Source organism: Nerophis ophidion, linkage group LG01 (genome assembly GCF_033978795.1).
Source record: "Nerophis ophidion isolate RoL-2023_Sa linkage group LG01, RoL_Noph_v1.0, whole genome shotgun sequence".
Taxonomy (NCBI): domain Eukaryota; kingdom Metazoa; phylum Chordata; class Actinopteri; order Syngnathiformes; family Syngnathidae; genus Nerophis; species Nerophis ophidion.
Window position 1 is genome coordinate 54154279 of NC_084611.1, and position 25882 is coordinate 54180160.

A 25882-nucleotide genomic window follows, 5' to 3' on the forward strand; every position below is an offset into this window, starting at 1 on the left:
AGGGACCTCATTGACAGCCCCGGTATAATTCCCTACGGTGCCACAGGGGTTAGTGCATGTGGTTCACAATACGGAGGTCCTGTGTGGAGTTTGCATGTTCTCCCTGTGAGTGCGTTGGTTCCCTCCGGGTACTCCCGGCTCCCTCCCAACTCCAAAGACACCTGGGGATAGGTTGATTGGCAACACTAATTGGCCCGAGTGTGTGAATGTGAGTGTGAATGTTGTCTGTCTATCCGTGTTGGCCCTGCGATGAGGTGGCGACTTGTCCAAGGTGTACGCCGCCTTCCGCCCGATTGCAGCGGTAGGCGGGGTACAAGTAGTAGAAAATGGATATTAGGATGGATGGATCGATGGATGGAACTGGTTCTTTATAGAGAGTAAATGGGACAATGAAAAAGGAGGATTACCTCCAAATTCTTCAGGACAACCTAAAATCATCAGCCCGGAGGTTGGGTCTTGGACGCAGTTGGGTGTTCCAACAGGACAATGACCCCAAACACGCATCAAAAGTGGTAAAAGAATGGCTATATCAGGCTAGAATTAAGGTTTTAGGATGGCCTTCCCAAAGTCCTGACGTATGCTAAAGAAACATGTCCATGTCCGAAAACCATCACATTTAGCTGAACTGCACCAGTTTTGTCAAGAGGAGTGGTCAAATGTTCAACCAGAAGCTTGCTAGAAGCAAACAAAATTAGAGTTGTAGAAACATATTGGAAACTCCAGACAGCAATGACATTATGTTCTTTGCAAGTGTAAGTAAACTTTTGACCACAAAGTTTGGGGACCCCTGATCTGATCATACGGTTACACTCCTAAGGACCAGTATATTGTGTTTGGCTGTAAAAGTGGGACATGTTAGGATACCCTAATTTGTACATTCTGTGTCAGGAAACATGTGTTTATTAAGCTACAGAGTTTTCTGCAGATTATTTTCTGAAGTACTGTATGTGCAGGGTAATGACACTCATATGTGCTGGGAACCGACAGCCCTTTAAATCAACTCAGTCGAGGCATACCATAACCATTATGTGTCGACAAGTCGAGGAACATGTGAGGTTATGCGAATTGACTGCACGCAGCTTCCGATGCTTGAGGTATTTACACAAAATAACTCCACCCATGTCTGGTCTGACAACAGTACGTGCCACACCTTGAAGTAACCACACCTCGTGGGTAGCGAAACATCAAACATAAGTAATTAAAGGATAGAAAAGTTCCCATGCAGATGGAAGATGACTCACCCTGAAGAATCTTAAGCAGCACACTAAGGAAAGAATTTAACGTGTAGGCGGGAAAGACACTGGGGGTTGGTGAGTTATTACAATTTAGTGAACATAGCGCCGGTGTAACTTCGAAGTATTAGAACTTTAGTCGCCGAGGCAAGCAGAAAACTGATTGAAATGAAAAAAGCTCGAAGAAGAGTTCTTGTTCGTCGAGTGAGCTGCTTGGTACCACTATCCCTGACGTCAGGTCGACATCGGTACTTACTCGACAGTGCCGTGGCCCTCCGCACTTTCCTGCACGACGTTACCTTGGAGAATCTCCTGAGTTTTCACAGTGGAAATCACCAATTCCCTGTCCTGCTCCGGCTCTGAGAAAACACATTGAGGGTGAATCATGGCTAGATATGAGTAATATTTCTGTATATCTGTGTGGGTATGCCTTACCTGTGAGTAAGACAAGGCTTAGTGGCCGTTGGAGGGTTGAACCTTCCTTTGATTTGTGGAATCCTGGTAGAATCGAAGTAGTTTCAGGCAGCGGCTCTGACTTTGGTTCATCTGGGGTGATTGTGGCGTCACTAAAACTTATCTCCAGCCCGTTTTCCTTAGACTCTGCCAAAGTTGAGCTGCAGGGCTGTAGATTCATCGGCTGCCAGGTGCGGCCTGTGTGCCTGCCAAATGATGTAAGTACGTTTGATTGATTGATTAAAAACATTTATTAGTAGATTCCATACAATTTACCACTAAATGGTAACACCCGAATACGTTTCTCAACTTGTTTAAGTCGGGATCCACATTGACACAACACGTGGATCCTTACCTGGCCCGGACAAGGAAAGGATTTACAGATTGATGGCTCTTTCTTGACTCTGATTCATGGTACAAATATATACTATCAGCATAACAGTCATCACACAAGTTAATCATCAGAGTATATACATTGAATTATTTACATCCAGGGGGTGGGATGTGGAGGGGGTTATGAGACTGTGGTGGTACATAAACTTAGCTAGCCAGAGATATTGGCCCCAAAATCATTTAACAAGCACAGGAACAGCTAGCTAGGTCGAGTGGAAGTACGCTGGAGTAGTACAGTCATATAGTATCAAGCAATTACACCTCTATTAAACTTAAATACCATAGATCAAATATACTTACCCCAGTAATATCATCAAAACTTACCTGAATGGTTGAAGTCTTTGGGCTCAAATACTATAGTGGCCTCAATAGCCCTGCTGTAGTGTGTAGCATGCTGGGAATTATCTGGGCATGTTATGGAAGAATGCACTGCACATCTGATGGAGGAATGCACAGTGAAGGATTGCAATTCTACTGTCTATTTGTACATTTTTATTGTTTAACTTATTTAAAATTCTACTTGTTTTAGCTAATAATCATGCGGCAAAATCTAGCATGTTGTTTTCAATGTTTATTCCCATTAATTCCCATATAGCCCGGTGATGAGGTCGCGACTTGTCCAGGGAGTATCCTGCCTTCCGTCCGATTGTAGCTGAGATAGGCTCCAGCACCCTCCGCGACCCCCAAAAGGGACACGCGGTAGAAAAATGGATGGATGGATGGAATTCCCATATGTTGCCGTTAATTCCCTTGGAAAGTTTCCAACTTTCCAACCTCTCCAAGCTTTCTCATAGTCATTCACATTGACATTCCGCTGGGTTGTGAGTTTTTCCTTGCCCTTTTGTGGGCTCTCAACCGAGGATGTCGTTGTGGCTTGTACAGGCCTTTGAGACACTCGTGATTTAGGGCTATATGAATAAACATTGATTGATTTAATATTTCCGGAATTTTGCAACCCTACTCCTTACTCACCTGACATGGCTCTGTGGGATTTTTGCCACTTTCCCCAGATCAAAAGGGTTATCAAGGGGATCTATTTTAAGGATGTGGACAACGTCAATATGGTCGTGACGATGGAGCTGCAGAGGAACCCTTTTAGAAGTACATGAAGGCGTGGCGGAAAAGGTTAGGAAAGTAGGTTAGATTCCTGGCGGATTACACAAAGTATTGTTTTGTGACCCCAGTTCTAGACTTTTTCTGACACATCTCTATGCTACGATATCCAAACAAAACATTCAATTCTCTGTTGAACGATCCTGATCGGAGAAATTAGATTGAAGGGGTTAAGAACTTCTTATTCATTCAAAACATATTTTGCTTATCCAATCCCAAAGACTCGTTCCAATCGAGCTGAAGACAACCGCAAATTTACTTCCCATTGTCATTTTGGCAGGAAATGGAAGGTGAAAAACCGAACAAAGCAGTTTTTCATTTATTCCCAAAAGACTGTTGCAAAGGTAAAGACCAAGTCCAAACAAGTCTGTGTAGTCAAAAACAAAGGGGTGTGTTCGTGGTCTACCTTTTTAAATTTCCATGCTGGGATCTGTCAGGCTTTATGAGTTTGCCCACTCACTAAGAGCTGCCAATTCCAGACCACGCAATTCCAGTGTATTGAGGCACTCAAGATAAGACTAGAACAAGTCCATTGTCGAGCCCAAGTACTTCCGTTTTAACACTTGTGCTATGAAAACTTGGAATAGAAGAACTGTGATCATGCTCTTTCTTCATTAATTATGCTTGCTATGGCATGTCGGAGGCATTCTGAGATCATGAAACAACCTTGCAAGATTATACAGGATCTTCACTGAGTCACTTTACTGCAGAAATGTCTGATCGGCACTTGGGTCATGTCCACATAGAAACGCTTGTGTTTCGTTTTTGTTTTGGGTAAAAAAAAAAAAATGTGTCCCCAAAGTGTCCTACCAATAGTGGGTCACATCCAGGCCGAAACGTCTCTTGGGTGTGAATAATGCATTACAGTGCCTCGCCTTAAAAGGTGCTGGAAGCAAACAAAGCCCCAGGAACCAGCAGAACCATGGAAGAAGAAACCACGCACGTGCATAAAGTTATATTCTCCAGAACGTGACTTGTGTTTGCAAAGACGACTGGGCTTCACACTTAATTACAAATCTGTGAAATAGCAAGAGAATGTTGACCGTCAGTCCCCAATATTCTTTATTTACTGGATCTTGCCTCATTCTACAGCTTCCCTCGGATCCTTACTATTCTTGCACTCTGGAATGCCCTTCCGGTAACAGTTAGAGATGCTACCTCAGTAGAAGCATTTAAGTCCCATCTTAAAACTCATTTGTATACTCTAGCCTTGAAATAGAACCCCCTTTTAGACCAGTTGATCTGCCGTTTCTTTTCTGCTCTGCCCCCATCTTCTTCACATGTGAATGATGATGTATAATAGACTGTATTTATATTATTTACATGTGAATAATGCTGTATAATAGACTGTATTTATATTAGTCACGTGAATATTGCCGTATAATAGACTGAATTTATGTTATTCACATGTGATTAATGCCTCATAATATACTGTATTTATATTATTCACATGTGAATAATGCTGTATAAGAGACTGTATTTATATTATTCACATGTGAATAATGCTGTATAATAGACTGTATTTATAGTTTTCACATGTGAATAATGCTGTATAATAGACTGTATTTATATTATTTACATATGAATAATGCTGTATAAGACTGTATTTATATTAATCACATGTGAATAATGCTGTATAAATGACTGTATTTGTATCATTCACATGTGAATAATGCTGTATAAGAGACTGTATTTATATTAGTCATGTGATTAATGCCGTATAATATACTGTATTTATATTATTCACATGTGAATAATGCTGTATAAGAGACTGTATCTATATTATTCACATGTGAATAATGCCGTATAATAGACTGTATTTATATTATTTACATGTGAATAATGCCGTATAATGGACTATTTATATTAGTCACATGTGAATAATGCTGTATAATAGACTGTATCTATATTATTTACATGCGAATAATGCCGTATAATGGACTATTTATATTATTCACATGTGAATAATGCTGTATAATAGACTGTATTTATATTATTCACATGTGAATAATGCTGTATAAGAGACTGTATTTATATTAGTCACATGCTTAATGCCATAAAATATACTGTATTTATATTATTCACATGTGAATAATGCTGTATAAGAGACTGTATTTACATTAATCACATGTGAATAATGCTGTATAATAGACTGTATTTATATTATTCACATGTGAATAATGCTGTATAATTGACTGTATTTATATTATTCACATGTCCATGATGCTGTATGATAGACTGATTGGTCATATTTTCAGCAGAGCCATAATAAATTAATAATAAAAAAAAAACTTCATGAATGTGTTTTGTGACAAACAGGTATGTGCCCCCTATCACTCTATCACAAAAAAATAAGAGTTGTAGAAACTATTGGAAACTCAAAACAGTCATGACATTATGTCCTTTACAAGTGTATGTCAACTTATGACCACAACTGTATGTGCACTATTTTAAAAAAAGTCAATCTTGTCCAATTAAATAAAGTTAAGAAATGTCTGTCATTGTTGACGCCAAACACACACAATCCACCAGCATAATCTCATTCTCAGTCCACACTTTTAACAAAGTTTGAATATTAAACATCCCGAGCACATAATAGTACAGTATATAATAGTAAAACACTGGTTTTGTCATGTCTGTTGATCATGTTTTTGTTTGGCCATGTGCTGTTTGAACTTTGGACTCTTTAAGTTCCTCTGTTTTTCCACTCCCTTGTCTGGTTTCCTTGGTTACTCATTGTGTCCACCTGTCTCTGATTAGTGCTCGCCCGCTCACCTGCTTCCCGAGCACTAATCGGAGGCAGGATTTAAGCTCGTCTTTGCCAGTCAGTTGCCCTGGCGTCATTGTGTTCGTTCCATGCTCTGTTCTTGTTTCATGCCAAAGTTCATGCTGTTCTTTTCTAGTCATAGTAAGTCTTGTTTGTGTTATGTTCATAGTTTATGTTAAAGTGTTAGTTTTGTTTCTTTAGCCATGTTGTGCTTCCGCAGTGAGCGTGTTTTGTTTGTACCTTTTAAGTCACAATTAAATCATGTATTTACCTAAACGCCATGTCCCGAGTTGTCCATCTGCCTTCCTGGGAGAACAACCCCGCAGCAAGCTTGAACCCCTCCCCCCGCCCCCCGAACTCCCCCCCCCCCCCCCCCCCCCCCCCCACCCCCCGTCGTGACTGGTTTAAGCAGGAGTGTACATTAGGAAAAGAGACAAACAAGCACTCATTCTTCTGGTAGCCCGAGTTTGACGGTGTTGAACTTAAAAAAAAAAAAATTACATGTGTTAAGTGTCTGTACAGCATGTCGACTTGACGGATGAAGACAAGGTTCGGTTCCCTGATGGTAACAGTAGTAACTACTGTACATCACAATCTCAGCTTTGTTGTTGACAGCTGTTGCTGTCAACTGTCAATGTGGGGACAGAGTGGGAGGGAGGCGCCGACGTCATCATTCTCAATTCTCTGGCGGCTTCCTTCGCCCCGATGAAACAAGAACGCCGGAGTTTGAAGCCCTTCCCACTCTGGAGGCTTTTCCCAAAAACCTTTGTTTATGACCACTAAAAATGCAGTTTTCGTGGGAATAAAAGGCTGAGACGGTACATATCCTCACCGTTTCCAGCTAAAAGTATTCTGTGGGGACACTTTGATTGATGTGTCCTGCTTTGTTGAGTTTATACGTTGCTTCAAGCATCAACATGCCATGTCTGTCCCTTCAGGGTAAAGTCAGCTATATTCAGGGTATGTCTACTCTAAGCCGGATAACTGCTTAAACGAATAATTATTTAGCCTAAGGCTTGTTTCAGCCACACTAAATCACCGTATAAGGTGTGCCGTCTAGTTCTTGAATCTCCGGCTCTTAGCTCTGTAAGGACTCATTGATCGTTTACAAACTGAGTTCGGAGAGGAAGTGAAGTCAGAAAGCCAGATTCATATCAACCCGTTCGGTAACTCGGCGGCAACCACTCGAAAGATGGAGGCGAATCATGACTAGCGACGCTAAGATCATTAGTCATGCGTTCGTTACGTCTCGTCTCGATGACTGTAATGTATTATTTTCGGGTCTCCCTATGTCTAGCATTAAAAGATTACAGTTGGTACAAAATGCGGCTGCTAGACTTTTGACAAGAACAAGAATGTCTGATCATATTACGCCTGTACTGGCTCACCTGCACTAGCTTCCTATGCACTTAAGATGCGACATTAAGGTTTTACTACTTACTTATAGAATAATACACTGTCTAGTCTAGCCCCATCCTATCTTGCTTATTTAATTGTACCATATGTCCTGTCAAGAAATCTGCGCTCAAAGAACTCCGGCTTATTAGTGATTCCTAGAGCCCCAAAAAAGTCTGCGGGCTATAGAGCATTTTGTATTCGGGCTCCCGTACCCCGTACTCTGGAATGCCCTCCTGGTAACAGTTAGAGATGCTGCCTCAGTAGAAGCATTTAAGTCCCATCTTAAAAGTCATTTGTATACTCTAGCCTCTAAATAGATCCCCCTTTAGACCAGTTGATCTGCCGTTTCTTTTCTGCTCTGCCCCCCCTCTTCATCGGTGGCCACGGATGAAGTGCTGGCTGTCCAGAGTCGGGACCCAGGGTGAACCACTCGTCTGTGCATTGTTTGGGGACGTCTCTGCGCTGCTGACCTGTCTCCACAAGGGCTAGTCTCCTGCTGGCCCCACTATGGACTGGACTCTCACTATTATGTTAGACCCACTTTGAACTGGCCTCTCACAATATTATGCTAGCTCCACTTGACGTCCATTGCATTCGGTCTCCCCTAGAGGGGTGGGGGGGTCACCCATATCTGCTGTCCTCTCCAAGCTTTCTCATTGTCATTCACATTGACATCCCACTGGGTTGTGAGTTTTTCCTTGCCCTTATGTGGGATCTGAACTGAGGATGTTGTTGTGACCACTATGGACTGGACTCTCACTATTATGTTAGATCCACTATGGACTAGACTCTCACACTATTATGCGAGTTCATTGCACCGGTCGCCCGGCGATAGGTCCCTGCATCTGCAGTCCCCTCCAATGTTTCTCATTGTTATCCCATTGGGTTGAGTTTTTTCTTGCCCTGATGTGGGATCTGAACCGAGGATGTCGTTGTGGCTTGTATATAAGTAAACATTGATTGATTGATCATCCAGACATGCCCGTGTTTCTCCTTCTTCTACATGTACAGATCCTTTTGGAAATCACACATGAATACCTTAAGAAAAGGAAACAGGCGATTGCAGCTATTTGGGATACAACACATTTCAGCCAGCAACATAGCAATGTTGAGCCACGGTTTTGGATAACTTAGCGACTTAGAGAAAAACTTTGTCCATTTGTCGAAGGGTAGACAAGGAAAATCCTGTCATGATCCGTGAACCAGATCATGTTTTGTTTACTTATGTTCTTTTAGTTTTGGACTCCCTTAGTTCCTGTTTTGTGCACTTTGGGTGTTTGTTTTGGTTTCCATTGCTACTTATTGGTTTCACCTGCCTCTGATTAGTGCTCTGCACGTTTACCTGCTGTTGAGCACTAACCAGAGAGCTGTTTATTCACGTTGCTCGCCTCAGTAGGTGTGGCTTCATTGTTTGCGGTATGCAACTATCACGGCGGTTTACTCCTGTTCTTGGTTCCTGTTCTGATTCCTGTGCTAAGTTTTCGCCTTGGCTTCCCTTGCGATTGGCACGTTTTTCTTTTGTTTGTATCCGTCTTTTTAGTCCGTCCATCCATCCATTTCCTACCGCTTATTCCCTTTTGGGGTCGCGGGGGGCACTGGCGCCTATCTCAGCTACAAGTCGCCACCTCATCGCAGGGCCAACACAGATAGCCAGACAACCTTCACACACTAGGGCCAATTTAGTGTTGCCAATCAACCTATCCCCAGGTGCATGTCTTTGGGAGTGGGAGGAAGCCGGAGTACCCAGAGGGAACCCATGCATTCACGGGGAGAACATGCAAACTCCACACAGAAAGATGCCGAGCCTGGGATTGAACCCAGAACTGCAGGACCTTCGTATTGTGAGGCAGACGCACTAACCCCTCTGCCACCGTGAAGCCCCGTCTTTTTAGTACTTGGATGATATATGCTTAATAAATCATCTCCTACCTCACGCTGTCGTCCGGATCTGTCCGTCCTGCATTCCGGGAGACCAAACCTCGACCCGACCCGCCACATGTGACAAATCCGGGCTCCCTTGGACAAGGGAAGACTACGAAAAATGGCGAATGCCTTTAGATTGACAAAGCAGACTGTCAGTTATTGTCCGCGATGTATAAACACTCAACGTCTAGTTTTGTACTCCATAACTATTGTAAAGGCCATTAAATGGTTGCGGCCGTCAAGTACGACCGCCAATTTCAGCCTACAAGCTCAACACCAATGTCCTGTTGTTGGTTGTTGTAAAATGTTCTTTATCACGTTGTTTACTTTCACAATGTTGCGATCCGCTGCTCGGATCTTCACAGATTGTTGTTTTGTTTTCCATTTTTGTATCACTCTCTGTCCGACTCCTTAGTTCCTGTTTAGTCTGTCACCATGGTGACACATTATTTTCACCTGCCCCTTGCTTTCGACGCACACCTGTTTCTATTTTGATTACTGCCTTATATAAGCCTGCCCCTTTTCGTAGTTCTGCCTGGGATCTTAGTTTGCTTTCATGCATCTGACGAAGACTTGCTTTCCATACACGCTAGCTCTCGCGCTGCGTTTTGTTTATTATAGCTCTCATGCTAATGGTTTGTTTTCCCTTTTTTCTGCCCTTGTGCCAAGTTTAGTTTATCTGTTCTTATTCCTAGTTTCCATGCTAGCGCCATTTGTTTTCCTTTGCTGCTTAGCACCAGTGTTTATGTTTCTATTCTGTTTTGAGTTATTAAGTCTTTATTTCTTACCTCAAGCTGTGTTTTTGCTCGACGCATCCCGTCCATTAAAGATATGATTCATGTATCGTGGCTCAAGTGAGATTCACTACCATAGTCTAACAGCTCCTGATGGTAAGGCAAGCAAGGTTTACAGTTAACAGAAATGTGGGCATAGTCTATATTGAAACACAGGGTAAGGATACACTTCCAGGTCAGGGGTGACTATGACTTGCAACATTTTTTTTGCGTACACGTACTAAGTCGCGTTGAGCCGGCGCAGGGAGTGTGGAGGGGGTCTTAAATGATGGGATTGTCGTGTGTGGACACGGATAAGGTTAGGTGGGATCATGCTTGCCAATATATATATATATATATATATATATATACTAAAATAAATATATATAGCTAGAATTCACTTAAAGTCAAGTATTATATATATATGTATATATATATATATATATATATATATATATGTGTGAAATACTCGAGTTGGTGAATTATACGCCATCCCTCTTAATCACGCCCCCCGCCCCAACCACGACCCAACCACACCTCTAATCCACGGGAGTATTTTGGTTTGTAAATTTTGCCAGGTAAGATTAGCTTCCTAGTGTTGCCTCCATTGGAGCGCATTTTGTTCCACCTTTTGTTCCACCTAGTATTTTTTGTCATAGCACCTTTATACCTCCGGAGCGTTTTGAGTTATTGACATTTTTAGTAAGTTTAGTGGTCAGGTTAGGTCTGGTTGGATAGCCTGGTTTTGTTTCTCCCGTTTTAGACCCCTTCCCTGTTCAGAATAATTATCTGTTTCTGAAAATCCTGCATCTGTGTTCAGAGTCCTGTTCTGGTCGTGACAGTGACCAGCTTGAGGACGAGATCTGTACCCTTTACTGTGGTCTATGACTAGTGTAAATGGACTATCTGAGGTAAATAAGAGAGGAACATAACACTCAAAGAGAAGAAAGCACACTGACAAAAATATTGTCAAAACCGGTCCGCGCAGTTAATATTAAAATTATTAGAAGGACGCGAGTGAACACTTTTTGCCGTGCACTTTATTTTTGTGTTATCAAGTTATTTAGAGAGTGCATGTTTTTCCTGTATTTTGTGTTACGCACATAACAACCCCCAATTAAACAGCTCAGACGTGTTCTAGGGTTGCAAAATTCCAGGAATATTCAAAGTTGGAAACTTTCCATGAGAATTAATGGGAATTAATGGGAAAAAACATTGAATGCAACATGATTGATCTTGCAGCATGATTATAAGCTCAAACAACCTAATTTAATGCCAATTCAGTCAAATTTCAACCCTTCACAATGCATTCCTCCATCACATGTGCAGTGCATTCTTCCATCACACGCACAGATAATTCCCAGCATGCTACACAGTACAGCAGGGCAATTGAGGCCAGACAAGTATTTGAGCCCAAGGACTTCATCCAGTCAGGTAAGTGTTGATGAGATTACTGGGGTAGATATATTTGATCTATGGTATTTAAGTGTAATAGAGGTGTAATTGCTTGTTACTGTATGACTGTAGACTACTCTAGGAGACTTCCGCTCATGCTAGCTAGCTTTTCCTGTACTTGTTAAATGATTTTGGGGACAACATCTCTAGATAGCTAGGTTTATCTACCGACACGGTCTCATAATGAACCGAAAATATTTTTCTGTTAGCCATGATGCTAGTTTTCCGTATGTTAAATCTCGTTCATTTATGCTAACAATGTTAGCGGTCTTAATTTTTTTTCGTGATCTGTAAAGTTCAACTAGCAAATACTAAATCAAAACGTGTAGTTTCCTCGGCCTTCTGTTCTGCAAGCCAAGAATGTAGGTTATAGTTTGATTTAGCATGCTCATTTATTCATCTAGCCTATTTCTATTCATTTGTCCATCAGTAAAATATTTTTATGGACTACTCCAATTGTTTAGCTGATTATTCATGTCCATGTGTGGCACTGCACTAGTGTTTTACAAGTTTCTCAACTTATTCAACAGAATAAGATGGACGGCGTCCAACTTTGACTAACCAAAAAATGGTCACACTTTCTAAACTACCCAAGCTTAACTTCCCGTAGTAAATTTCCGGAATGTTTCCGTAAATTTACCGGAAAATTTCCACCCCTTTGCAACTCTATGCATGACAGAATCAAATTCAAAGGTTGGATATTTGTGTGTACGAGTGTGTGCAGGCTTGATTTGTTGCGGGCTTTGTTGTTGTTAGAGCGGTTACCAAAGTCTCCGCCTTACCTGCCTTCTTCCCCTTCCAGCAGTCTTCTGTAAGTGGAAATCTCTCGCTCCAGCCTTATCTTGGTGTTGAGCATCTGGCTGTGGCGTTGACGCTGGGTGGCCAGTCCGCCCCTCACCTGCTCCAGCTCGCTCTCCAGCCCAGTGATCACCTGGGAAAGTTCCTGCAGCTGGGTGGAGTACAGCTGCTGGCTCTGCTGCAGGGAGTTTTCCAGGCCTTTCTCCTGGATAAGAAGATTAAGTCAATAAACATAAACGTTTGTGGTGTGGTCGTGTCATGGATGATGAGCCAAGGAGACGCCAATAGGAATCGTCGAACAAAAAGCTTTATTTGTTTCAGCGAGCCTCAGACAAGAAGAATTGGGCCGAATCTCTTTACTGTAGACCTCAACTCTTTGTGGGTCTAGTCTTGGTGCCAGGCATCTGGCCAACACCCAGTTTTTTGCTTCACCATTCAGCCTATTTTCTGTGATCAGTTTGAATCAGGTGAAACCTCCGATCCCTATCCTCTGTCCCTATCTGTGGCGCTTCCTACCAAATGTTGCTAACGTATTATTTTCAGGTCTCCCTAGCATTAAAAGATTACAGTTGGTACAAAATGCGGCAGCTAGACTTTTGACAAGAACAAGAAAGTTTGATCGTATTACGTCTATACTTGCTCACCTGCACTGGCTTCCTGTGCACTTAAGATGTAACTTTAAGGTTTTACTACTTACGTATAAAATACTACACGGTCTAGCTCCATCCATCTTGCCGATTGTATTGTACCATATGTCCCAGCAAGAAATCTGCGTTCAAAGAACTCCGGCTTATTAGTGATTCCCAGAGCCCAGAAAAAGTCTGGGGCTATAGAGCGTTTTCCATTGGGGCTCCAGTACTATGGGATGTCCTCCTGGTAACTGTTCGAGATGCTACCTCAGTAGAAGCATTTAAGTCCCATCTAAAAACTCATTTGTATACTCTAGCCTTTAGATAGACTCCCTTTTTAGACCAGTTGATCTGCCGTTTATTTTATTTTCTACTCTGACCCCTTCTTCCTTGTGGAAGGGGGGAGCACAGGTCCGGTGGCCATGGATGAAGTGCTGGCTGTCCAGAGTTGGGACCCGGGGCTGACTGTTCGCCTGTACATTGGTTGGGGACATCTCTGCGATGTTGACCCGTTTCCGCTTGGGTTGGTCTTCTGCTGGACTCCCACTATTATGTTAGAATCAATCAATCAATCAATCAATCAATCAATCAATCAATCAATCAATCTATCTATCTATCTATCTATCTATCAATCAATCAATCAATCAATCAATCAATCAATCGATCAATCGATCAATCAAAAGATCCACTATGGACTGGACTTTCACAATATTATGTTAGACCCACTCGACATCCATTGCATCCGGTCTCCCCTAGAGGGAGGGGGAAGGGGGTCACCCACATCTGCTGTCCTCTCCAAGGTTTCTCATAGTCATTCACATTGACATTCCACTGGGTTGTGACTTCTTTCCTTGCCCTTATGTGGGATCTGAACCGAGGATGTCGTTGTGGTTTGTGCAGCCCTTTGAGACACTTGTGATTTAGGGCTATATAAATAAACATTGAGAAAGTGTTTAATATCTCTCCTAAAACCATACTGCTGTTGTCCCTTAAGTTCCTCAATGTCTTGGGGTCGTAAACCCCTTCTCTGGACATGCTGTGTTTGACATATGCACTGTTGATCTTGGTAGAATAATCCTCTAAAGGATTCAAACGCATGCTATTTCCAATCATATAAGAAAATTGTACATGATATAATTAACCTCAGTAGTGCATACAATATTTGTGTCTTTAGGTTATTAAGTCTATTGAGAACCACGTCTTTGCTCCAGAGTAAGTCTTTGCTTTCGTCCAGCATTGTGTTTTTGTTTACTTTGTAGCGAGTTCAGTTTTGACAGAAGCGTGTAGAGAAAAAGAAGGATACAATGCAACACAATTAGATATGTCCGATAACATCGGACTGCTGATATTATCGCTTAAACAAATAAAACTTTTTGTTCGACAATTTCTCTTGGCGTCTTCTTGGCTCATCAAATAGTCCCACACAGAGTTGAGGTCTACAGGAAAGAATTTCGGCCCAATTCTTCCTGTCTGAGGCTCGCTAAACAAATAAAGCTTTTTGTTCGCCAATTTCTCTTGGCGTCTCCTTGGCTCATCACCCATGACAAGACTACACCACAAAAGTTTATGTTTATTGACTTGTTCTTCTTGTCACGGAGAGAGGCATGCCGATATTATCGTGCGATAAATGCTTTAAAATGTGATATCGGAAATTAACTGTCCCGGTTTCAAAAAGTAAAATTTACGACTTTTTAAAACGCCGCTGTACGGAGTGGTACACAGACGTAGGGAGAAGTACAGAGCACAAACTTTCCGTGCCGGCCCAATCACATAATATCTGCGGGCTTTTCACACACACAAGTGAATGTAAGCCATACTTGGTCAACAGCCGTACAGGTCACACTGAGGGTGGCCGTATAAACAACTTTAACACTGTTCAAAATATGCGCCACTCTGTGTATCCACACCAAACAAGAATGACAAACACATTTCGGGAGAACATCCGCACCGTAACACAACATAAACACAACAGAACAAATACCCAGCAACAAGCCTCATCACCTTTGAGGACGACCAGATTAACACCAAGGTGCAACGGTGCCGCAACTCCAGAATCAGAGATCACCAACCACAAGGGAGAGAGAAGTGAAGTTGTGTGCTGGCGTTTCCTTACCAAGGCATACAGGGTCTCGATCTCCACCTGAAGGGACAGCCACTGCCTCCGGGCCTCAGCCAGTTCAGCCCGTGCCTCCCTCAGAGGATTGCTGCCCGGGTTAATCTGTGCCCATGCCGCTTCATCCTGTGTGAGATGAAAGTAAATAGGGGTAGAATGGGTAAGTAAAGCAGACGTGAGAATAGAGCTTGTGGAGAAGAGTCTTTAGAAAGATCTTACCAAAAAATAAAGGAACAAAAAACACCAAACAGTAAAAAGTGCAAGTCAGCACAGGTTCTGCTCTTGATTGTGTAGATCAGTGTTTTGTCATCGTCATGTCATGTTTTTCATTAAAAAAATCAATCAATCAATGTTTATTTATATAGCTCTAAATCACAAGTGTCTCAACGGGCTGCACAAACCACAACGGCATCCCTGGTACAGAGCCCACATAAGGGCAAGGAAAAAACTCACACCCAGTGGGAATACGGAGGCACACCACCAGCAGAAAAGGTTAAAAAATGAAACTCCACCAGGTTGTCGAGCCTCATTTTGAGTTTGTTGTTGTTTCCCTGTGTCGTGCTTTAGTTCCTGTCTTGTGCTCTTATTTTAGTGACCCTTACCGTTTTGTTGGTGTTCTCCTGTAGCAGCGTTACGACTTTTTTTTAAGTGCAATTGCCTGCACCTGCTCTGTTTTCCCAATCAAGACTAAGTTGTTCGTAATTTGTGGGGACATTGTTGATTGTCATGTCATGTACGGATGTGCTTTGTGGACGCCGTTGTTGTTTCCTGCGTGTCATGCTTTAGTTCCTGTCTTGTGCTTTTATGTTGGTGACCCTTCCCATTTTTTTGGTGTTCTCCTGTAGCAGCGTCACACCTTCCTTTGAGTGCTATTGTTTTCGCAATGAAGGCTATCTATGTTGTGCGGACTTTGTGGGGACATTGTTGATTGTCATGTCATGTACCGATGTGCTTTGTGGACGCTGTTGTTGTTTCCTGTGTGTCGTGCTTTGGTTCCTGTCTGGCGCTGCTATTTTGGTGACCCTTCCCGTTTTGTTGGTCTTCTCCTGTAGCAGCGTCACACCTTCCTTTGAGTGCGATTGCCCGCACTTGCTTTGTACGTACTTTGTGGGGACATTGTTGATTGCCACGTCATGTACGGATGTGCTTTGTGGACGCCGCTGTTATTTCCTGTGTGTCGTGCTTTAGTTTCTATCTTGCACTGTTATTTCGGTGACCCTTCCCGTTTTGTTGGTGTTCTCCTGTAGCGTCACGCCTTGTTTTGAGTGTTATTGTTTTAGCAATGAAGACTATTTAAGTTGTGCGGACCTTGTGAGGACATTGTTGATTGTCATGTCATGTATGCATGTGCTTTGTAGACGCCGTTGTTGTTTCCTGTGTGTCGTGCTATAGTTCCTGTCTTGCGCGCTTATTTTGGTGACCTTTCCCTTTTTGTTGGTGTTCTCCTGTAGCAGCGTCACGTCTTCCTTTGAATGCTATTGTTTTCGCAATGAAGACTATTTAAGTTGTTCCTACTTTGTGGGGACATTGTTGATTGTCATGTCATGTACCGATGTGCTTTGTGGACGCCGTCTTTGCTCTACACACTGTAAGTTTTTGCTGTCGTCCAGCATTCTTTTTTGGTTGACTTTGTTGCCAGTTCAGTTTTACTTTTTTTTTACATAGCCATCCCTATGCTTCAGTGCCTTTTCCTAGCGGGACTTGCCTTTCGTAAATTTTTGGTTTAAGCGTTAAAAAACTTTTTACCCACACGCTGTCTCCGGCTGTGCTCTGCATATTGGGATGACGACAAACCATCCCCTTTCAGTTTGCATGTACACAAAGTAGTGCCAGCTGTGTTGACACACTCTACAACTGACATCATTTCCACACCCTCTTAAAAAGCCGCAAGTACTCGTGTTTTGACATTTGAAAGTAAAAACATGACTAGGAAAGCACCTGGCGAGCTGAGACCTCAACCAGGCCCTACCCCCCGGATAGTGAAAAGGTCCTTGATCCAAACGTGTCATCCCGAAAAGCTTATCTTCTTAATGAAGGTTATCATGTTTCTTGCCTTCAAAATAAAAGTGCTAACACCTACATCTTTTCTCTGCTCTCGTTGTGAGTTACTTTGCTGTCAATGCTTAATCAAAAAAAAAAAAAAAACACAAAGACTTAGTCACCAAAGAGTGGTGTTTTCCCTTTGGGTACACAGGCGAACAATATCCTTGCGCATGCGATAACCGGCCCTGCGATGAGGTGGCGACCCCAAAGGGAATACGCGGTAGAAAATGGATGGAAGGATGAGATAATCGAGACGTTTTACAAAAATTACATTTCATTAAAAACAGAATCATACGAAGTGTGTCGTAAAAAAACAGAGGTACCGCAGTAATCATATATGCACAATCTACCATATAATAATACAATTATTTTTGTATTATTAAAAAAAATAATGCAATTATTGATGTATTGATGAAGTATCTTATTGTAAGACTTGTGTAGTCAGCTCATGGATGGACACCGTTTTAACGATTGAGAAACCTAAAATCATCATTGGGTCTTGGGTGCAGTTGGGTGCTCCAACAGGAGAATGACCCCAAACACACATCAAAAGTGGTAAAGGAATGGCTAAATCCGTCTCGATCTGTGGTCTGGTTTATGCGTTTGTTATTTTCTGTTAGTTTTAAGACTCCATTAGTTCCTGTTTTTGTGCACCCTTGTTTGTTTCAGTTTTCATGGTGACTTATGATTTTCACCTGCCTCTGGTTTTCGGACCGCGCACCTGTTTCTAATCAAGAGACTATTTAAAACGCCTTTGTCATTCAGTCGGCCTGGCATCATTACTAGTAGTTTCATGCAATACCATAGTTCAGCGGTTCTCAACTGGGGGTACGCGTACCCCTGGGGTACTTGAAGGTATGCCAAGGGGTACGTGAGATTTTTTTTAAATATTCTAAAAATAGCAACAATTCAAAAATCCTTTATAAATATATTTATTGAATAATACTTCAACAAAATATAAATGTAAGTTCATAAACTGTGAAAAAAAAGTACAACAATGCAATATTCAGTGTTGACAGCTAGATTTTTTTTGGACATGTTCCATAAATATTGATGTTAAAGATTTCTTTTTTTGTGAAGAAATGTTTAGAATTACGTTCATGAATCCAGATGGATCTCTATTACAATCCCCAAACTTTAAGTTGATGATTACTTCTATGTGTAGAAATCTTTATTTATAATTGAATCACTTGTTTACTTTTCAACAAGTTTTTAATTATTTTTATATCTTTTCTCCAAATAGTTCAAGAAAGACCACTACAAATGAGCAATATTTTGCACTGTTATGCAATTTGATGAATCAGAAACTGATGACATAGTGCTGTATTTTACTTCTTTATCTCTTTTTTTCAACCAAAAATGCTTCGCTCTGATTAGGGGTACTTGAATTAAAAAAAAGTTCACAGGGGGCGGTATAGCTCGGTTGGTAGAGCGGCCGTGCCAGCAACTTGAGGGTTGCAGGTTCGATTCCCGCTTCCGCCATCCTAGTCACTGCCGTTGTGTCCTTGGGCAAGACACTTTACCCACCTGCTCCCAGTGCCACCCACACTGGTTTAAATGTAACTTAGATATTGGGTTTCACTATGTAAAGCGCTTTGAGTCACTAGAGAAAAGCACTATATAAATATAATTCACTTCACTAATTCACTTCACATCACTGAAAAAAGGTCGAGAACCACTGCCATAGTTCATGCTGTTTGTTCACTTCATGCCTTGCCAAGTAAGTCTTAGTTATTTCATGCCACGGTTTCATGAGATTCATTCCAATAGTTCCGTGTCCTAAGTTTTTTTGCCTTAACTTCCGCGTGCGATAGGCCTTCGCCCCCCGTCATGACAAAATCAGGCTAGAATGAAGGTTTTAGAATGGCCTTCCCATGCTGAAGAAACAAGTCCATGTCAGAAAATCACCAAATTTAGCTGAACTGAACCAATTTTATCAAGAGAAGTGGTCAAAAATTCAACCAGAATCTTGCCAGAAGCTTGTGGATGGCTACCATAAGCGTCTTATTGCCAAGGGACATGGGGTTGGGGTTAGGGTTAGGGCTAGGGTTAGGGTACTACCAGTGCTCCAGTCACAAAAAAAACAAGAGCTGTAGAAATGATTGGAAACTCAAGACAGCCGTGACCACGACTGTACACCAGTACTTAAAGACAACACTGCGGGTTGAAGCGTAGTGAGTCCCTAACCAAAAGGGCTGTTTCTCTAAACCGGCCAGCCTGGGATCAGTGACGAGCGGGGGACCAAAACAAGACCAAGGCAAATTGTGAGGATGCGAGAAGAGACGCTTACCTCACTGAGTGTCGTTCTTGTTGATGCTGCAGTCGCTCCGGCTTCGGAACTGCTTGCCACGGCAAAGCTGGGAACCGAACGCGAGCTGAAGTTTCTCTCGCCCTGGTCAGGTAATCCATCCCGGCTGCACTGAGACTTGATTCGGTCGAGGAGTCTGGGGAGCTCCATCGCTGCGCCATCCTCTTCCTGCGTGGTCCTGGCTAACAGAGCATCACATGAGGCGGCCCGCCGCAGCTGCAGCACCCGAGCAGCCTGCCAGCAGCCAATCACAGAAGTGGGGGGAGGGGTAGGATGTCAGAGAGGGAGAGACAGAGTGGTAGTACAGTACTTACGTTAAATATGTCTGCGACATGCATGCCTTGCATTTCAGAAAAAACTTCCCAGTCCAGATTGGGTATGCAAAGAGTGATTGCGGTTACTTAGGAAGAAAGGAAAAATGGTAGTCTCGCTATTAGAAAAGGACTAAGGAGTATGTGGTCAACAAATCAGAAATACAATAAAATAAAATAAAATATAATATGAATAATTATTTGTGATTATTATCATTAATAATGTATTATGATTATTATGTTCTCTTTATTTAATTGATTTATCCGTAAATATTAAAGATGATATAATATAATATTATATGAGGTGGCGACTTGTCCAGGGTGTATGATGCCTTCCGCCCGAATGCAGCTGAGATAGGCTCCGGTGACCCCACCGTGACCCGAAAAGGGACAAGCGGTAGAAAATGGATGGATGGATGGATGGATGGATAATATGAATAATTATTTCTGATTATTATTAATAACAATGTATTCTTATTATTTATTTTGTCCATTTAATTGATTTATCTGTAAATATTATATATGTATTTATATATATATATGCTATACTTTTAAATGAGGTGGCGATTTGTCCAAGGTGCACCCCGCCTTCCCCATCAATGCAGTTGAGATAGGCTCCAGCGACCCCCTGCCACCCCAAAAGGGACAAGAGGTAGAAAATGGATGGATGGATGGATGGATGGATAATATTAATAATTATTTCTGTAAATATTATTTATAATATAATACAATATTATATGATATCGTGACTTGTCCGGGGTGCACCCCACCTTCTGCATGAATGCAGCTGAGATAGGCTCCAGCGACCCCCCGCAACCTTGAAAGGGACAATCGGTAGAAAATGGATGGATGGATGGAGGGATGGTGTGGAGAGACTGAGCCGACGAGCCGACAGCAGGATAGGACAAATGCCGGTCCTACCCAAGATGGCGGCCCAGAGGCGGGGCATGCGGCGGAGAGAAAAGGCGGGACGCACTCGGAGCGCCGCTGCAACCAGCCAAGTCAGGTGCGTACACCACACACCTGCGCTCAATCTGTTCATTTTCTGCTGCAGTACAAAAGAGGCGAAGTAAGAATGATCGAGGCAGAAGTAGGCGAGAAAACCACAGCAACCGAAGACCACGAGCACGACGAGCGAGACCCAGAGCGAGATGAGCCCCCGCAACAGACGCAGACAGCGGGCATCGAAAGGTGTGCCGCGACCAGCAGGAATAGCCCGCGCGCTGGAAAGTGGCGCGACCGAATGGCAAGAATCTGACACGTTTGTTGAAATAATAAACACAGGTCAAACCTGCTACGATGCGTCATGTATCGGCTGTCACAGCAACCCACACCAGGACAGCTGGAGTCCCGTCACAGATGGATAATATGAATAATTATTTCTGATTATTATGATTAATAATATATTATTATTTATTTTGTATTTATGTAATTGATTTATCTCTAAATATTATATATAATATAATATTCAAATATTTAATATAAAAGGAAGATTACCTCCAAATTCTTCAGGACAACCTAAAATCATCAGTCCGGAGGTTGGGTCTTGGGCGCTGTTGGGTGTTCCAACAGGACAATGACCCCAAACACAAAAGTGGTAAAGGAATGGCTAAATCAGGCTAGAATTAAGGTTTTAGAATGGCCTTCCCAAAGTCCTGACTTACGGACAATGCTGAAGAAACAAATCCGTTTCAGAAAACCAACAAACTTAGCTGAACTGCACCAATTTTGTCAAGTGGAGTGGTCGAAAATTCAACCAGAAGCTTGTGGATGGCTACCAAAAGTGCCTTATTGTAGTGAAACTTGCCAAATATTAACATTGTTGTATGTATACTTTTGGCCCAGCAGATTTTCTCACATTTTCAGTCGACTCATAATAAATACATAGAAGAGGCAAACTTCATGAATGTTTTTTTTGTGTGACCAACAAGTATGTGCTCCAATCACTCTATCACAAAAAAAAAAATAAGAGTGTAGACAACCATGACAGTGTATGTCAACTTCTGACCACGTTTGTATGTGTAATATTTCCCCAAAAATACCCCACATGTCAGTAGTGTGCACAAATGTAGTGACCTGGTATTGTTGGTGCACATCCTGCAGTTCTGTCACAGAGTTGTCAATGTCAGTCTGCAGTATCATGCAGTTCTTCTCAGTGGTCTTCTTCGACTCCCTCAGCACAGCCACTTGCTGCTCCAGAAGCCTGGTGTTACACTCCTCCGTCTCACATCTGCAACATGAGTAGAGAGGATTACCAGCCAACAATCGCGTGATATCTCATTTTAACTGTTCGTAAATATAACCAGCAGGTGATATGAAAAATCGGCCATAAAAATTGACTTAAGGGATGTGCAGACCAGGTGGCTGGGGTCCTGAGTCCGCTGCTGTTCACGTTGATGACCCATGACTGCTGCGCCAGGTCCACTACCAACCACATTGTGAAGTATGCGGACCACCCGACAGTGGTGGGCCTCTTCCGTGACAATAACGACATGGACTACGGGGAGGAGGTGAAACATCTGGTTGACTGGTGCAGAACCAACAACCTGGTCCTGAACGTCAACAAGACCAAGGAGATCATCGTTGACTTCAGGAATCACCAGTCCAGCCATCAATGGCACAGCGGTGGAGATGGTACGCAGCACCAAGTTCCTGGGGGTGCAGGTAACTGACAATATTACCTGGTCCCTACACACCGGAGCTCTTGTAAAAAAAAGCCCAGCAGCGCATGCACTTTTTTGCGTCGGATGAAAAGAGCACAGCTCCCTCCCCCCATTCTCAGCACATTCTACAGAGGCACTATAGAGAGCCTGCTGACCAACTGCATCTCTGTCTGGACTGGACCCTGCAGTGCCTCAGACTGGAAGTGTCTCCAGAGAGTGGTGAGGATGACGGAAAAGATCATAAGGATTCCTCTTCCTTCTATCCAGGAGATCGCAAAAAGCCGCTGCCTGACCAGGGCTCAGAAAATCTGCAAAGACTCCTCCCACCCCCACCAAGGACTGTTTTCACTGCTGGACTCTAGAAAGAGGTTCCTAAGCCTCCGAAGCAGAACCACCAGGTTCTGTAACAGCTTCTTCCCTCAGGCTGTAAGACTTTTGAACGCATCATAATAATCCCTTCAATTCCCCCCAAAAATGGATTAACTGGCTGGAATACAAAGACAATATAACATACATCCGTAAACGTGGATGCATATGCAAAAGTGCAATATATTTATATGTACAGTAATCTATTTATTTACATCTGCACCTTATTGTTCTTTTATCCTGCACTACCATGAACTAATGCAACGAAATCCCGTTCTTATCTGTATTGTAAAGTTCAAATTTGAATGACAATAAAAAGGAAGTCTAAGTCTAAGTCTAAGTCTAATATGTCTTTCCCCTTTGTGACCTCTAAATGTTACAGTGTCGGATACGCGCAGACAAGCTTACCTGGCCTGGATGACTGCAGCTCTGGACTTCATCTTGTCGGACTGTAAGGCCAACTGGGCATTCTCCATCAGGAGTTGACCGACCTAGAAAAACAAAACAAAAGTCAGTTGCAAAGCGGTGGCTGCATCTCATCTACGTCGTCCCTTGACGATTCTGTAGGCTCTAAAAATACTTGCTGATGGAACTTGGTGCTTTACAGAGCGTAAATGGGACAATGAAAAAGGAGGATTACCTCCAAATTCTTCAGGACAACCTAAAGTCATCAGTCCGGAGGTTGGGTTTTGGGCACAGTTGGGGGTTCCAACAGGACAATGACCCCCAAACACACGTCAAAAAGTGGTAAAGGAATGGCAAAATCAGGCTACAATTAAGGTTTTAGAATGGCCTTCCCAAAGTCCTGACTTGGCTGATGACTTTAGGTTGTCCTGAACAATTTGGAGCTAGTCCTCCTTTTTCATGGTCTCATTTACTCCCTTTAAAGCACCAGTTCCATTGGCAGCAAAACAGGCCCAGAGCACAATTATACCCCCACCATGCTTGATGGTAGGTGTGGTGTTCCTGGGATTGAAGGCCTCACCATTTCGCCTCCAAATATATTGCCGGGTATTGTGGCCAATCAGCCAAATTTGTGTTTCTTCTGACCACAGAACTTTCCTCCAGAAGGTCCATGTTATCAGCACCAAACTTTAGACGAGCCTTAAGGTGTCGCTTCTGGAGCAAGAGCTTCCTTCTTGCATGGTAACCTCTCAGTCCAAGGCGATGCAAAACCCGCTTGACTGTGGACGCCTGTGTTCCAGCAGCTTCCAATTCATTGCAGACCTGCTCTTTGGTGGTTCTCGGTTGACTCTTGATCATCCTGACCGATTTTCTCCCAGCAGCAGGTGATAGCCTGCGTTTTCTTCCTGATCGTGGCAGTGACAAAACTGTGCCATGCACTTAATACTTACAAACAATTGTCTGCACAGTTGCTCCTGGGACCTTAAGCTGCTCTGAAATGGCTCCAAGTGACTTGTTCATGTCAATGATTCGTTTTTTTCGTGTTTGCCTCGTCGTGTGACATTTCTCTGCAGTTTATTGTCGGATATTCATCAATGTTTCCACAAACATTATATCGGTGACTTGCAGACAAACCAAACCAGGCAAGCGTTGTGCAATCCACAACCAGACGCTAAGGTAAGATCAGGTTTCTGTACAAATATGCATTTTCAACACAGCTCATCGCACAAATACAGTAGGAAATAATTCATAAGGCCCCATTCCTGGGTGGGTCTTGTGTGGGAGGAAAGTCGAAGGTTGATCATTGGGCAATGGAGTCTGCTGAAAATGATGGAAAACGCCATTTGACACAGCAACTGACGATGTGGTCATCATTAGAGTTGTCACCTAAGCGCATTTTAAAGTGACACTCCTCAGCCTTCTCGGTAAGGTCTATTCAGGTGTACTGGAGAGGAGGCTATGCCAGATAGTTGAACCTCGGATTCAGAAGGAACAGTGTGATTTTTGCCCTGGTCGCGGAACTGTGGAACAGCTCTATACTCTCGGCAGGGTCCTTGAGGGTGCATGGGAGTTTGCTCAACCAGTCTACATGTGCTTTGTGGACTTGGAGAAGGCATTAAACCATGCACCCCGGGAAGTCCTGTGGGGAGTGCTCAGAGAGTATGGGGTAACGGACTGTCTGATTGTAGCGGTCCGCTCCCTGTACGATCAGTGCCAGAGCTTGGTCCGCATTGCCGGCAGTAAGTCGGACCCGTTTCCAGTGAGGGTTGGACTCCACCAAGGCTGCCCTTTGGCACCGATTCTGTTCATAACTTTTATGGACAGAATTTCTAGGCGCAGTCACTGCGTTGAGGGGATCTGGTTTGGTGGATGCAGGATTAGGTGTCTGCTTTTTGCAGATGATGTGGTCCTGATGGCTTCATCTGGCCAAGATCTTCAGTGCTCACTGTATCGGTTCGCAGCCGAATGTGAAGTAACTGGGATGGGAATCAGCACCTGCAAGTCCGAGTCCATGGTTCTCCCCTGGAAAAGGGTGGAGCCCCATCTCCGGAGGAGATTTTGCCCCAAGTGGAGGAGTTCAAGTACATCGGAGTCGTGCTCACGTGTGAGGGAAGAGTGGATCGTAAGGTCGACAGGCGGATCGGTGCGGCGTCCTCAGCTGTATCGATCCGTTGTGGTGAAGAAGGAGCTGAGCCGGAAGGCAAAGCTCTCAATTTACCGGTCAATCTACATTCCTATTCTCATCTATGGTCATGAGCTTTGGGTTATGACTGAAAGGACAAAATCACGGGTACAAGCGGCCGAAATGGGGTGGCGGGGCTCTCCCTTAGAGATAGGGTGAGAAGCTCTGCCGTCCGGGAGGAGCTCAAACTAAAGCCGCATCTCCTCCACACCAGATGAGGTGGTTCAAGCATCTGGTCAGGATGCCAACCGAACGCCTCCCTAGGCAGGTGTTTCGTGCTCATCCGACCGGTAGGAGGCCACGGGGAAGAACCAGGCCACGTTGGAAAGACTATGTCTCCCGACTGGCCTGGGAACGTCTCGGGATCCCTCGGGAGGAGCTGGACAAAATGGCTGGGTAGAGGGAAGTCTGGGTTTCCATGCTTAGGCTGCTGCCCCCGCAACCCGGCCTTGGATAAGCTTAAGAAGATGGATGGATATATTCTGTTTTTATTTACGATTTACGCAATGTGCCAACTTCACTGGTTTTGGGTTTTGTAATGTGCATCATACAAGACT

At 43.2% G+C, this 25882-nt stretch overlaps 1 protein-coding gene and 1 long non-coding RNA gene across 3 annotated transcripts in view; one reads left to right on the forward strand and one right to left on the reverse strand.

The window, feature by feature from the left end:
- Positions 1-25882, reverse strand: part of krt222 (keratin 222) — a 38415-nt gene that overhangs the window by 8231 nt on the left and 4302 nt on the right. For both annotated transcript variants that reach the window (XM_061907338.1, XM_061907344.1), the window contains exons 3-9: positions 23147-23229; positions 21786-21939; positions 19381-19632; positions 15048-15173; positions 12290-12510; positions 1668-1891; positions 1489-1591 (exon numbers count right to left, since the gene is read on the reverse strand). In XM_061907338.1, the coding sequence (XP_061763322.1) occupies positions 1489-1591; positions 1668-1891; positions 12290-12510; positions 15048-15173; positions 19381-19632; positions 21786-21939; positions 23147-23229 (1163 nt within the window). The remainder of the gene's footprint in view (positions 1-1488; positions 1592-1667; positions 1892-12289; positions 12511-15047; positions 15174-19380; positions 19633-21785; positions 21940-23146; positions 23230-25882) is intronic.
- Positions 1214-21001, forward strand: LOC133557096 (uncharacterized). Its single transcript, XR_009807693.1, has 3 exons — positions 1214-1903; positions 20270-20361; positions 20497-21001. It is a non-coding gene; the product is annotated as an uncharacterized LOC133557096 (long non-coding RNA).